This window comes from Eptesicus fuscus, chromosome 14, assembly GCF_027574615.1.
Source record: "Eptesicus fuscus isolate TK198812 chromosome 14, DD_ASM_mEF_20220401, whole genome shotgun sequence".
In the NCBI taxonomy this organism is placed as follows: Eukaryota; Metazoa; Chordata; class Mammalia; order Chiroptera; family Vespertilionidae; genus Eptesicus; species Eptesicus fuscus.
This window is the reverse complement of record NC_072486.1, coordinates 366,043-380,220: the sequence shown is the minus strand read 5'-3', so window position 1 is coordinate 380,220 and position 14,178 is coordinate 366,043. Positions and strand designations below refer to the sequence as shown.

Here is a 14,178-nt window from a genome sequence, read left to right as displayed (position 1 = left end):
CTGCTTTGCCCACCAACCCCCAGAAAGGGCCTAAGTGTGCTTGTGTGCGTGCGTGTGGCTGCCGTGAGAAAGCACTGTGCTGGCCTGTCCCTGCGGGGCCTTGCTCGTCCCTGGGCAGGGCCCTGGGCCTGAACCTCAGGGGTCCCCTGTGGCGCCGGTGGTACACGCGCACCCCGCAGGCAGACAAGCAGGTGCACAGCTGGGGCCCCATAAGGTCAACAAGGAAGGACGGCACCTCCTTCCGCTGCCAGCTCGAGGCTGACGGCCGCTGGTCAGGAAGGGCTGGGCTCCCCCATCTGGCCAGAGGCCCCGCCCTGCCGGGCTCCTCGCCCAGCGTGCCCACACAGGAACAAGGTGTCTCCAGGCCCGTGACAAACATCTCACAAACAGAACAGCTCAGGCCTCAGCCAACGTGGAAAGTTCCAGGGACAGGAAATACCCCCGGGCTGGGCAGGGCGGGCTCAGTGCAAGGAAGACCTCAGGCCACGTGGGAATCCTTTAATGAGGGGCGGGCGGGCGCCCCACCCGGCACTGCCTGGGCAGGAGGCGGCTTTAAAATCACGTGGAGCTGCATGTTGGGGCGGGGGGGGGGGGGGGGGGGGGGCAGGGGGATGAAGACAATGAGGCCACCGCCTGTGGGAAGCACGTGTGGGGCCGTCTGCACCGGGCAGGAGGGCAGGAGGGGCCCAGGCCCAGGCCGAGCCCATGGCACCTCTCCACGTGCTTCAGGCCCCGCAGCAGTCAGGTGTGGAGGGCGTGGGTGCGAACCCGCAGGTCAGTTCTGGGGGCGGCGGCAGGTCCATGGTAGGCGGGACGTGTATGGTGGTGCGAACCCGCAGGTCAGTTCTGGTAGGCGGGCGGCAGGTCGGTCTGGGGGCGGGCGGCAGGTCGGCCATGGCAGAGCGGAGCGGCCCGAGGGGTGTGGAGGTGGGGCGCCGGCAGAGGTGGGGCTGCCCCCCCTCCCCCCAAACCTGCAGCGCCGGTTTGAAACTGCTGGGGAGGGCAGGCTTGCAGCTGCAGGGGAGCCCAAGAGGGGAGGCAGGAGGGCTGGTGTAGGGCTGGGGCGGGAGGGCGGTGAGGCGCTGTCCACAGCGTGTCCGCTGCGGCGGCCGGCAGTCAGTTGTTCTCGAAGAGAGAGAGCAGGTCTTCGTTGCTGTTGGTGGGCAGGTCGGGAGGGCCCAGGTAGGACAGCAGCTCATCGGGGTTGGTCAGTTCTGGGAGCAGCTGAGGACAAAAGCAAACGGGCCTCAGACCCGCCTCACCCGCACAGCTGCCCTGTCCCCGCAACAAAGCCAGGTCGGGGGGGGGGGGGGGGGGGGCGGATGTGGGGACCCCTCCCCGACAGTCTGTGCGGAAGGCAGCTCGTGACCAAGAATCAGGGACACGCTGCCCAAGGCCAACACGGGACACACAGCACCCCCTCAGGCGGCGGGGGAGCACCCGGACTGCGAGGGGACCCCTGTGCGAGGGGACCCCATGTGAGCAGGGCGTGCAGGACCCGTCCCCGGCTGTTCTGCTTTGAGCTGCTCTGGCTTTTTCATGTTGAACTCGAGTTTCTTTTACTACGGCTGAGGGACAGCTCCCAGCCAGGCTCCCCTCCCCAGCAGCGGCACTGTACTCACGTCCAGGGCTGATGGTTCTGGGGCCTCCCCCGCCCCAGACATGGGGGGCCCCACGACGCCTGTGGCAGCGTGGAAGGCCAGCTCGCCGACGGGGCCCCCGCTCACTGGGCCCAGGGGCTGCCGGGTCGCTGGAGGAGGGTTAGGGTGGTGCAGCTGGGGGCCTGGGGGGCCTCCTAGGTTGGGGGTGTGCAGTGCAGCTGGCCCAGGGTTGTGAGCCGGATCCAGGTGAGCTGCAGGTGCCATCTGAGGAAGGAGAGAAGGACCTGGGAAAATGGCCGGGGCTCCTCAGGAGGCAGCCCGGCGGCCTCTCAGCCTGGCACTGACCTGGCCCGGGAGGCTGGGCGTGGACTTCTCCGGAGTCAGGAGGCTGCTGGGAAGGTCAGATTGGTAGGAGACGGGCGGCGGCCCTGGGGTGAACTCGGGAAGGGTCGGCGTGCTGGGTGTGGTGGACGGGAAGGAGTCGGGGAAGGTCCCGGGTCCCAGGAAGCTGGAGCCTGAGAGGAGAGCCAGGGTGACAGTGGGGCCAGGCCATGGATGTGTGGGCAGAGGCCCCGTGTTGAAACTGCTGGGAGGGTGGGTGCAGCTTCCGCTGGAGACCCTGCTGCCCACCCCCAGGTAGAGGCCACACCTACGCTCCATGCCCACGACCAGCCCTCCCAGCGCGGCCACACAGCAGCGCCCTCAGGGAGCGGGCTGGTTTGGAGAGCACGGCCATGTGCCCAGGCCCCTGTGCAGGCCGTGAGTGCTGCACTCACCCTGGCTGGGGTAGTCGCTGGGAGCCGGGGCCGAGGGGGGCAGGGGGGGAAGGGGGGCTGCCCCCGGGCCCAGGGCGGCGATCATCTCCAGCACACTGGGCAGCAGCGCGTGGGCGGGGCTCACGGTGCGGCAGCGCTTCAGCACCGGCCCGTCCGGCTCCTCCTTGACGTGCACGTCCGGCTTCACCGGCACCGGCTTCCAGCTGCACGTGGGGTCGATGGTGATCTCCTCGTAGTCAGAGCTGGCGGGACACGGCAGTCACCGCCCGGCCTGCGGCCCTGCTGGCCCGGGGCAGGTGCTAGGCCAGTGATGGGCAACCTTTGAGCTCGGTGTGCCAAACCTCCCCAAAAACTGAGCGTAACTCGGGGAGTGTGTCACTTGGAGGAAAAAACATGATTTCGCAAATGTTTCATCCTCGGCATGCGGTCGCCTCAGCGGCTGCGTGTCGTCAGAAATGGCTACGCGTGTCAGTGCTGACACGCGTGTCATAGGTTCGCCATCACTGTTCTAGGCAGACCTTCCACTCAAGTGCACATTCCATGTGCCCCGGGGCTGCCTGCCGGGTCGGAGGCCGATTCCTTGGCCCCAACGGAGTGTGGAGTGTGGATCAGCAAGGGCTCCACCCCGCCCACCCCAGGGGCTGCCCTCTGCCGGCCAGAGGCCGGAGGCGACAGGGAACTCACTTCTGGATGTAGATGAGGATGCCCAGCATGTACTGGTCCACCTCCAGGCCCTCCAGCAGGGCCGTCTTGCTGCAGAAAGCAAAGAGGACGCAGCTCAGAGGCCTGGCCAACCTCGCCCTGGGCCCAGGCCTGTCTCTTCTCAGCTCCATCCTTCCCTGCATGAGGTCTCCCCTGAGCTAGGCCCCACACGCGTCCCTGGAGAAGGGTCCTTGCCCCAGCATTGCCGAGGCCCGTCTGGGACACTTACTTGCACACGGGGCACCTCCAGGTCCCCCGCTCACAGTTGAGCTGCAGGTAGGACTCCAGGTCGAAGCACTGGGGAGGGAGAGGGAGCTGTCTCACACCGGGCTGCGCCCAGCCACGCCCCTCCAGGGACACAGGGCTATTTCCTGTGTGTCTGGGAACCCCGAGCACTAGGTTTCCACTACCCCGGCGTCCTAAAGGGCCAGGACTGGGGCAGCCACTGGGCCCGACGCCACGGGGCAAAGCCGGAGCTGCAACTGTGCCCGAGGTGCTGCCTACAGCAAGGGCACAGGGCGTGCTGGGCGGGGCTCGCGCTCCGTCTCTGTGGAGGACCTGTGGGGCTCCCGGGTCTCAGGGGGGACTGCACCTGCACCCCGCCCGCCCGCGAGCACAGTGAGGCTACTACGCTTGGTCCTCAAGGAACCCAGGGCCGTGGGATACCAGGCCACCTGCTGGCCAGGTGCCGAGTCCCCGCTGCTGAAGAGACTGCGGTGACCCCACCTGAATGTGGCGACAGTCGTGGCCGCGGGCGGGGAGCTGGATCCTGCGGAAGGTGATGGGGCACTTGAGGGACACCTTGATGGCCGTCTGCTCCACCCCGTCCTCTCCGTTGGGCCCGGGGGTGCCGGGGATGGTGCCACTGCTGAAGTTCCGCTTTACTGGGGCGACAGGGAGGGCTGATGACAGGGCTACGGCCAGGATGAGGCACCTCCCAGGGCTGAGGAGCAGACCCCGGCCCCTGCCCAGAGCCCCGCCCAGGGAGACAGCCTGTGCCAGGGCCACGCGGGGCAGGGTGGGGGCCACTCACTCTTGGTGATGCAGTGCTCGGCAGGCAGCAGCCGCTTCTTGAGGAGGCCCTGCAGCACCGAGCGGACGGCTGGCCGGTGCACCAGCTGCAGCACGAACAGGTGGGACTGCAAGGCAGGTGTGGGTCAGGGGGTGCGTGTCCGAGGGGTGTGGGCCAGGCCCCTGATTCTAACCCCTCAGCACAATCACTTGGGGCCCTGAGAGCCCCAGCTCAGTCTCCTGCACAGCGATGTGAGTGCCCACTGTGTGCTGGGGCCTGACAGGAAGCCACAAGGGTCAGAGGGCAGACAGGACAGGGCTCCGGGCAGGAGGAGGGCTGGCCCGGCGCCGCCGCACTCACGCAGCAGCAGGCCGTGACGGTGATCTGGATGGTGTTGCGGCCGGGCTGGCACACGTGCTTCAGGTACAGGGGCTTGTGGGAGGTCTTGTTGTCGCCGCGTTCGATGGTGAGCGGCGTGGCGTTGACGCTGACCTGCACCGAGGCCGGCCAGTTGGTGTTCATCTGCCGGTCCTCGTGGTGGTAGCACTTGAACTGCAGCTCCAGGTCAGGCCTGCGGGGAGACGGCGCTGAGAGCTGGGCGCGGGCGCAGGGGCCGCAGGGGCCGGGGGCGCTCACCTCAGCATCAGGGTCTTGTAGACGGAGTCGCGGAGCTGGAAGGCGTGGTTGCTCACGGCCAGGTTGTGCTGCAGGCGGAAGGGCTCCAGGACCACCCCGTCCCGCACGGGGAAGGTCAGCCGAAGCTCGTCGCCGGGGCTGCTGCCTGGGAGCAGCGGGGTGTCAGCAGGCTCCCTCGCAGAGGCCCCCGGCCGCCCGCCTCTACCCCCACGGCAGCAGGGACAGGCGAGGGGAGCGCAGCCCACCACCCTCCGCTGGCTGGGACCTGGGTGGTATCTCCTGGAACTCCGATGGTGGCAGGATGGTCCCGCCGCCCTCAGCCGCCTGGCCGTCATCCCCTCCACGATGGCCTGAGAGCACGCCCTGCCCAGAGACTCAGGTGCTCTCAGCAGGTGGGCGCTGAGGGGTGTCGATGGGCCACCTGCCATCCATCACCCTTGTGCTCCAATGAGGTTTTAGGACCCCAACCACAGGGCTCTGACCCAGGAGCGGGCTTCGGGCACTTCCTCAGCGACCTGCGGGCCCTGCCCCTCCCACTGTCCCCAGGACCAGGCGACACTCACCGGGGGGTGACGGGTGCAAGGAGCTCACGCTGGGCTTGAGGTCAGGCAGGAAGGGGGACTTCACGTCCTGGCTGGTGGGCATGTAGGGCACGCAGCTGCCGGGGGTCATGGGTGGCGTGGGGCTCCCTGGCAGTGGGGAGCTGGGGTAGCCAGGGACGGAACGGGTGGGCTGTGGGATAGAGCAGACAGTCAAGACAGAATGGGGGCGCTGCCGTGTTCCTGAGCACCTGCTGGGGACGGTCTGGGCAGCCAGGGGTGCCTCGGTGCCCTGTCTCCACGCGCCCTCCCCGAGAGCCTCCCGCCCGTCCGCGGCCACCCGTACCCCACTCAGGCCTGGCTGGCCGTAGCCGATGCTCCCTGCGTTGAAGCCGGTGCTCTGCCCGTTGAACTGATCTGTGGGCTGAGGAGAGAGACCACATGGTCTGGGGCTGCAGCCTGGCCCCTTGCCGGCCCCCAACCCGACCCCAGAGAGCGCTGGGGGCAGGGAGCCGCCGCACTCACAGGCCCTGCCCTTGGTTTTCTTTTTCACACACTTCGTGTTTTCAAATAACATACAGGAAGCACGAACTGATGCATTGTCTAAAAACTGCTACTACAGAGACAGACACCCCGCAGAGGCTGTGCTGGGGGTCCCTGCAGAGGGTCTCCGTGGGTGCCACAGAGGCTGTGCCGGGGGCCCCTGCACTCTCAGGGCCAGGAGGCTCCTGGCTGCGTGGTCACCCCCCAGCCCACCCAGACGTCTGCGTACCCCGGGCTGGCAGGGGCTGCAGGCCCAGGAGGACTGGCCTACCTTGTAGTGCAGTCCCGGGGGGCCGGAGGTGGACAGGGGCAGCCTGTGACCAGGGTAGGAAGAGGGGGCAGGGGGCTGCCCTGGGGCGTACTGGGTGGTGCTGGGTGAGTACTGGCCTCCCGGCAGGTACTGCTGCCCTGGATACACCTGAAGGAGGAGGAGGCAAATGCCCAGGGGAGGAGCGGGTCAGGGAGGCCAGGTCCCAGGGAGGACAGCAGTGCCACAGCCAGGCCTCTCACATGGACGTCCGGCCTCCCGGGCTCTGGGGGCACTCACCTCACCGGGGTAGGTTCTCTTGACTCCTTGTCGGGGCAGCGGCTGGGCCTGGAGAGCCCCGGGGTAGCCGTGCTGGGGCAGGCGCTGCCCTGCATACAGGGGGGCCATGCCAACCGCCCGGGTGGGGGTCATGCCCATGGGGCTCATGCCAGAGGGGCCCATCAGCCCTCCCACGCCGGCAGGGCTCATGCTGCTGGGAACGCTGGGCCCCCGGGGCCCTCCGTGCTGCAGGAACTGGCTGCTGAAGGCCTGCCCGGTCCCCATCTGGGAAGAGAAGAAGAGGGACCGTCCAGGCCCAGCCACCACGGCGGGTGCCCAGTCCGCTCCCTCAGCACCTCCTCCTGCCGCCCACCTCCCTCCCAGGGCCTTGGCCTCACTGCTCCCCACTGTGTGCACACCCCGCAGGCAGCCCGAGCCGGGCTCCTAACCGTCCCACCTCCCCGAGCAGGCGGGCCTGGGGGCGGGGCGGCCTCACCGCTCCGTACTGGCTCAGCTCCTGGCTCTGCTTCTCCTGAAGGGCGGCCACCGTGGCTGTGGCCGTGGCCGTGGCCGTGGCAGCAGCAGCAGCCATGGCAGCAGCTGCTGCTGCTTGAGTGAAGTCTGTGGAGGGTCGTGTGGCATGGGAGGGGAGGCCCAGGCCCCCAGGCCCCCCTGCATACCTGCAAGAGACATACATGATGGCTCAGGAGGGCCTCCCACCTGTGGCCCAAGGGTGGGCACACAGACCCACGTCCCCTTCCCGGGGCCCGAAGACACTGCGTGGGGTCCTGCTCACCCGGTGGAGAAGCCGGGGCCTCCGGGGTAGCCTCCGCGGCTGTACACCCCCTGCTGCACGAAGCCCTTGCCGGCGCCGCCCTCCCCAAACGCCTGCTGTCCCAGGCACTGTGGGGAGCTCAGGGCCGAGCTGCCACCGGCCATGCCCGGCATCATGGAGCTGCCCGGGGGGCTCCCTGCAGGACCCATGGGGCTCCCCAAAACCTGCAAGGAAGCCAGAGTCACCAAGGGAACCATCCAAACAGCTTCGTTTCACAGAGCGGCTCTACGGAGAGGCCTGGCAGGTGGGTCAGGTGGTGGTGGGGCTCACAGGGGGTGGTGGAGGCCAGGTGAAGGCGGGAGGAAGCCGCAGCAGGTGTAGGGAGACCAGCCTCCAAGGACTGGAGCCCAGGAAGCCTGGCTCCAGTCTGAGGTCCAAGGTGGGCTCACCTGGCTCTGGGCGGCGTTGCCCACTCCCCACACGGTCGTGACCACGGACAGCGATCCTGCGGGCTGAGTGGCGCTCTGCTGCCAAGGCACCGCCTCGTAGGCGAAGGGACCATCACTGCAGGGACAGGGGCGGGGCTGGGTCTGGAGGCCTCAGGTGCCCAGCCCACCTGGGAGAACGGAAGGCTGGGAGCAGAGGGGCTGCTGGGGCCCTACTCACCTGTGTGGCGCGGAGGGCAGGGCAGGTTTCATGGGGTTCATGGGGTTCATTGGCTTGGGCGCAGCCTAGAGGCCAGGTCTGTGGGGGGCAGGAAGCAGCCCTCACTGGTGCTGACGTGGGACTCAGCTGCTCTGGCTGCTGGGACCGAGGGAAGGACGTCAGTGGAGAGGCAGCTGGGAGACGCTGGGAGCAGCTGGGGTCAGGGGACAAGGTGCAGGGTGCAGGGTTTGGGGTCAGGGGGCAAGGTTCAGGGTGCAGGGTTTGGGGTCTGGGAACAAAGCGGAGGCAGCTCCCCCAGCACCCGGAGCATGATGGAGGGCAGGGGAGGGGAGGCTGGAATACCAGGCCCTCAGGGGGTCAGGGCAGCAAGCCCCAAGCCCAGCCCAGAGCATCATGAGCCCTTTCTGGCCAGGCCCTGCCCCCGGAGACCTGGACTAGCTCTGGAAGCAGGCCTTCTGACCCCCAATATTTCCCACTCGGGGGCCTGGAGTCACAGAGGCAGAGAATATCCAGAGCCCCCAGAGGCCTGAGGTGGAGGCCGGGGGCCAGCAAGGCCAGCCCCCCTCAGCCTGGCCTGGGGCACAGTGTGGGGCCATCACCTGTAGGGACTGGCCACCCCCCAGCTTCTCCTCAGGGCAGCAGCAGGCGACTCACTCCGAGGCCAAGGGGACCGACTGCCTGGGACTGACCCGTGCAGGGACCAGGCACAAAGACCCCGAGTTCCCCACGGGACAGGACACACAGCACTCGGGGTGGGAGGTTGGCAGGTGCCCATGGACATGGCAAGGGACCATTGCAGACATGGCAGCAGTGGCTGGCAGAGGCTGCTGGGTGCCCTGTGCCACGCAGGGCTCCCTCCTACGTGCGGGCTCCCTCTCTCCCATTCAGTGTCTCAGGGCTGGCCCGTCCTCCAGGCTGCCAGCGTTCTGATACCCACAAGCCAGCCTTCGCCGACAGGCCTAGGGCCCTTGCTGGCTCCCAGGCCCCCTCCATGCCCACCTGCCTGGCCTAACCACAGAAGCATGCACTTGGGCTGTGTTCTCAGAGAGTCTCTTGGGAGGCACTTTCTTGGGGTCGAGGGTCGGGTCTGAAGCCCCAGTGCGTTTTTGGGGCTGCAAGGCCACACACTCAGACAGGCCACCGGGGACACGCCCAGCACTCCTGATGCCTCCCTCTGGCCCAGGTGGACGGTGGCCCAGCATTCACCCAACCCCAGGGCTCACATTCCTGAGTGCTGACCAGCAGGCTGTCAGAGGAGGCAGGTTACCATCATGTCCTCTGCAAACAGAGTGCGTGGGGTGCACGGGGGGAGTCCCAGGGAGACAGGGAGGCAGCCACACTGGGCCTGCCCCTACTCGGATTCCGGTCTCTCCTGCCTCCCTCTCGCCCCCTCCCCCCCAATCTGGGTCCCACCTGGGAAGCAGAGACCGGACAGGGATCCAGGGTCACCCGGCCAAACGGGAAGACTGTCGTCCCCAGTCCCACTGCCCGACTGGCCCGTGGCTTGGGGTGGGGGGCGGGAACCTGCCTACAGCCAGAAACACTCCTCAGACCGGGGTGGGGCCTGGAGCCTTGGCGGGGTTTTCGGCAGCTAAATCAGGCTGTGGTGCTGGCAGGGTCAGGCGCACAGGCAATGGGAAAGACCAGAGAACCCAAACCGACCCACACAAATGCACCCAACAGATTTCCGACACAGCTGCAAACACTTCCACCAGGTCCAGCGGGAGAAGCCTCAACCCCAAACCTCTCGCAGAAACCACCCCGAAACACGTCACCGATCTAGATGCACAACACACACGAGAAGACCTTTAGGGAAACGCACCGGAGGGACCCTCTGGGACCAGGGCCGAGGAAAGCATTCTTAAATACGACACCACAAGCAGGACCCACAGGAGGGCCAACTGTGAGAGGCGGCCTGGAGGATGCGGAACCAGCTCCAGCCGGGAGACACCTGCAAGCCACACACGGACAGCACGGTCCCCGGAGCAGCCACCAAAACAAGTCCCGTCAGAAAGAGGGCAGAGACACGAGGCGTTTCACCAAGAGGACGTGCCGGCGGCACACCGACACAGGAGATGACACGCAGCACCACGTGCGACGTCACGGCACACCTGCCCGGATGCCCAGTGAAACCAGTGACACGGGATCTCTCCCGGCGAGGCCTGCACTTCCCTCTGACCCAGCAGCTCACTCCCCGATGGCTTATCTCAGAGAAACATCTGGGGTGTTCCCTTAAAAATCTGTGTGTGATTTACGGGAGCTTTTCTCCTAATCACCAGAGAATGGAAACCCAGGTGCCCTCCAGGGCTAACAATGACCCAGGGCTGAGCACCCACAGCCGGAGGCCTAGAGGCACCAGCGGAAAAAGCCAGTCCCCAAAGGCTACACACTGCACGACTCCCTTCCTGTAACCTCCCCGAAAGGACAGATCACAGAAACGGGAGGGCAGACGGTGGCCGAGAGGGGAGAAACGTGGGGAGGGCCGCCGGGAGGCAGTATCTGCCTCAGCTGTATCCTATCCTGCTGGGGACGCCAGGTGAGGGACACCCCGGCTGTTATTTCTTACAACTGGACCGGAACCTCGAGTTCTCACAAAATAACAACTTACTTAAAAGCACCAGCAGCAGCCCTCTCTCCAGAGGCCCATGGCAATCTCCCACACCTGAGCTGGTGGGGCTGGCTGGGCCCACTTGGCCATCCTGGGAGCAAAAAGGTGGGGAGGCCAGGCCCAGGGCAGCCCCCACACCACGTGGTCTGGGGAATTCCACCCCCCAGGCTTCTCTGTTGTGGACAGACCACAGACATTTCCAGTTCCCCCAGAGCTCACTTCGCGGGGGCAGGGACTTCCTGCCGCCCGGGCTCCTGAGCGAGTCTGCTCTCCCCAGAAGCCTCCACAGGTACCTGGCCCTCCGCACTCCCAGCCCGGCGGGGAGCTGGGAAGGAGCCGCAGTGCCAGGCCCGTGCCTGCCTGTATGCCAATTCCAGCCGGAAGCCAGGACCCCTGGGCAGAACCGCCCGGGCCTGAGGTCGGTCGAGAAGGCCACACGGCTTTCTGGGGCCACATCACATCTCCCTCCAGAAAAAGAGCTACAGACCCCTGTGCCCCAGAACCTCACAGCAGCTGCACCCGTCTTCTGCGGGCCAACCGAAGGCGGACGTTCATGTCGGTCAACCCCTTACCATCCTCCACTCCACTTCTTCTGCCTGGCCACCCAGGAGCAGCGGCGAGCCCCTCTCCTGGTCACAGGGCAGGGAGCTATAGTTCCAGGCTACCCCGGAGGGACACTGGGGCAGGACACCAAGGTGGGCTTACTGCTCCGGGGGCTGGAAGTCCCGCCTCTCGACCTGCCAGGCCACAGAACTGCTAGAGTTTGTCCAGAATGCCCAGGAACAAGGGCTTCCGGATGGCCAGGGCATGGGACAGTCCAGGGACGGGTGAAGGGGTCACCACTTTGAGTCTGTTTACATACAAAATGGGTACGTGGTGGGCAGCCGAGGACTGAGGAGAGGGAAGGACATGTGGCACCTTACGTCGTCAGCCCCAGCTCCGGTCTGGACACAGGTGTTCGTGGACCTCCCGCGGGAGACCTGGCCGCTCTTGCCATCAAGCCAGCGACGAGCCCTCCCCCGGCATCTTCCCCAAGTCCCATTCCCACCTGTGGCCATTCCGGGGGTGGGACAAGTGCCCAGGGCCGGCACCCCGTGGCTGGGGCTGATTCCCTCTGGGATCCTGTCACCCCTCCTGGCTTCTTCAGGACGGCCCCCTGGTGCTGGCCGGTCAGGATTTGGGAGGGAGGGTGTTCACCCTACCTGACCACCCGGCCTGTGTACCCAGTTAGGGTTCCCTGTCTGTCCCTGCGAAGTCTTCTGAGATAACAAATGACAGGCATCACCGGGATGTCCTGCAACAACGACCAGTCGGGGAGGAGGGCATGGGGCACCCGGTGTGGGGGCAGATCAGAGGGGGAGGAGGTCGGGGGAGGAATGGGGAGCAGGAAGGCACAACAAAGCAGAGGGGGCAGGTCGGAGGGAACAAGACACCCCGGGGGAGGGACACCCTCCCGCCTGAGCCTCCATGGGCCCCGTGTGAAAAGGGGAGAGCCTAAGGACCGACGGCTGGGAGGAAGGTCAGCGTCGCCTGCGGCCTCCCGAGCGGGTGGGCGCGCACGGCCCGGGGGAGCCCGCCAGGCCCGCCGGGAGCGCCGGCCACGGGCCAGGTCGGCGGGGCCGGACAGCCTCCGCACACCCGCGGGCCAGGGCCAGCTTCCGGCCGCCGCCACAAAGGCCCAGGTGAGGGTCCGCGCACCGGCCGCCGGGACCACGACGCAAGCGCAGGCCGCTCCGGCCCGGGCCCCGCCGAGGCGCCGCCACCGCCGCCCGCACCTGCCGCACCTGCCGCCCGCCGCCCGCACCTGCCCGCGGCCCGCTCACCTCTGCGCGGCCGGGCCCGGCCCCTCGCCGCCGCGGCCCCCGGCCCGCGCCGCTCCATGCGCTCAGCCCGCCCTGCGCGCCGCCCGCCGCCCCGGCTCCGCCGCCCGCGCCATCGCGCCGCTCCCAGGGCACAATGGAGCCGCCTCATGCATATGCATGACGCCGCGGCCCCGCCCCCAGGCCAGAGCAGCGGAGCCCCGAGCCGCGCTCGGGCGGGGCCGCGGGCAGGGACAGGGGCGCGGGGACGGCGGACGGGCGGACCGGGGCGACCTGCGATCCCGCCCCGTCCACACCTTTCCAAACGCGGCGTCCGCGGACCCACCGCGCTTCCTGCGCGCTCTGCCGGGCGGGGCGGGGCCGGGATGGCGGGGGCGGGGGTGGGACAGGGCGGAGGAGGGAGAGGGGCGGGGCCTTCCGGGTCGTGGGGTCGGGAGGAGTGTTTAGTGGGTGGGGCCAGGGCGGGGAGGCGGCGACTGTCAGGCTGGCGAAGGCGGGGGCGTGGCCGGACGGACGAGGTAGGGGGCGGGGCCCGGACGTAGGGGGCGGGGCCTGCCCGGCCCGTCAGGAGGAGGGGCGGGGCCTGCCCGGCGGAACAGGAGGGGCGGGGCCTGTGGGCCGAGGAGGTGGGGTCGGGGGAGGTGACGGCGCCTCGGGGCCTTTCCCGGACGTGGGCGGTTTGCGGGCAAACCGGGCCACCGAACGAGTCGCTGTGCTCCTTGCTCGTCTCTCTTCCCAGAGCTGCCTCCTTGGAACGGTTTTGGGTTCCAGCCAAAGCAGCATTTGGTCAGTTTGCACCTTTCACCTGCTATTGTCACCCTTTAAGCTTTCCTCCACTTTACTCCCTCCTTTAGGAAGACCACATTGTGGTGATTACCCTCAGCTTTTTAAAAAATGTTTTTTATTGATTTCAGCGAGGAAGGGAGAGGGAGAAACATCAATGACAAGAGAGAATCATTGATTGGCTGCCTCCGGCACACCTTCTACCGGGGATGGAGCCCGTAACCCAGGCACGTGCCCTTGACTGGAATCGAACCCGGGACCTTTCCGTTTGTAGACCAACGCTCTATGTTGTAGCGTGTGTCCATATTTCATCCCTTTCCATGGCTGTGTAATAGTCCATTATATGGGCAGACCACATATGTTAAAACAGGAGAGATGGGAAAGCTCTTAAAAATATTTTTGATTGATTGATCTTAGAGAAAGGAAGGAGGGAAGGAAGGAAGTGTGAACGGAAGGAGCCACATGCTAACCTGACAAGCTCAGGGGAGGCCTGCGTGGCTGTCTTGCAAACTCAGAGACCTGAAATAACCACAAAGGATGGTTTGAAAATTAAATATTTAACTACAAACAGGTTATAGTGGGCAGTCATGTCCTAGGCAGATATCTTCCCTGACAAAGGTCAACTTAGATCTTTACTGAGCCCATTTGCCTTTTTGCCTCTAAGATAACATATCTGTGAGATGTCTGTGAGATGTCTGGGTAACTTGTAACTTCCTTTTTACCCCGGACCCCTCAGGGCACAACAAATGGCACCGGGACATTCCTTCATTGTTATTGTTATCAAGTTAATTGTCAACTGTTAATTACGTTAAAGTATCCTGTATCTATCTCTGTAAGAGAAGCACATGTCCATCATTTCACTTTTCACCCAATCCCAGAGGTTTCCCTGCTTTGCTTTGTCCCACCTCCCTAATCTGTCACCAATGGATTTCATGTAACTCACCTACGTCCCTTTTCTTTGATTTCAAGGTATAAATATAGATGTAACCCTGCATTCTCCGGAGCATTATCTCAATTCATTGAGGTTCTGCTTCCCGGCATATGTCGACATTTTGGCTCAAATAAACTCACTAAAATTCTTTACAGGTTTCAATGGTTTTTTCGTTAACAGAAGGAAGGGAGAGAGAGAGATTTGTTGTTCCACTTATTTATGCATTTGTTGGTTAATGCTTGTGTGTGCCCTGAGGATTG

The 14,178-nt window shown here is 65.6% G+C and overlaps 1 protein-coding gene across 3 annotated transcripts; it reads right to left on the bottom strand.

The window, feature by feature from the left end:
* Positions 1 to 679: 679 nt before the first annotated feature.
* Positions 680 to 12,520, bottom strand: ZMIZ2 (zinc finger MIZ-type containing 2). Of its 3 annotated transcripts, none has more exons than XM_054726338.1 (19): positions 12,208 to 12,520; positions 7,777 to 7,914; positions 7,560 to 7,674; positions 7,132 to 7,334; positions 6,832 to 7,015; positions 6,357 to 6,620; positions 6,081 to 6,227; positions 5,613 to 5,690; positions 5,291 to 5,459; positions 4,728 to 4,872; positions 4,452 to 4,662; positions 4,113 to 4,218; positions 3,806 to 3,963; positions 3,309 to 3,376; positions 3,062 to 3,130; positions 2,378 to 2,619; positions 1,947 to 2,116; positions 1,623 to 1,865; positions 680 to 1,224 (listed from the first exon to the last, which is right to left on the bottom strand). In XM_054726338.1, exons 2-19 carry the CDS (start codon positions 7,824 to 7,826, stop codon positions 1,117 to 1,119), a joined length of 2,730 nt encoding a protein of 909 aa, XP_054582313.1. In that variant the 5' UTR covers positions 7,827 to 7,914; positions 12,208 to 12,520; the 3' UTR covers positions 680 to 1,116. The 3 variants fall into 3 exon arrangements, with proteins under 3 accessions (XP_054582313.1, XP_054582311.1, XP_054582312.1); XM_054726336.1 differs by having other exon boundaries at positions 7,777 to 7,911; XM_054726337.1 differs by lacking the exon at positions 12,208 to 12,520 and adding an exon at positions 11,587 to 11,617 and having other exon boundaries at positions 7,777 to 7,911.
* Between the last annotated feature and the right edge of the window lie 1,658 nt (positions 12,521 to 14,178).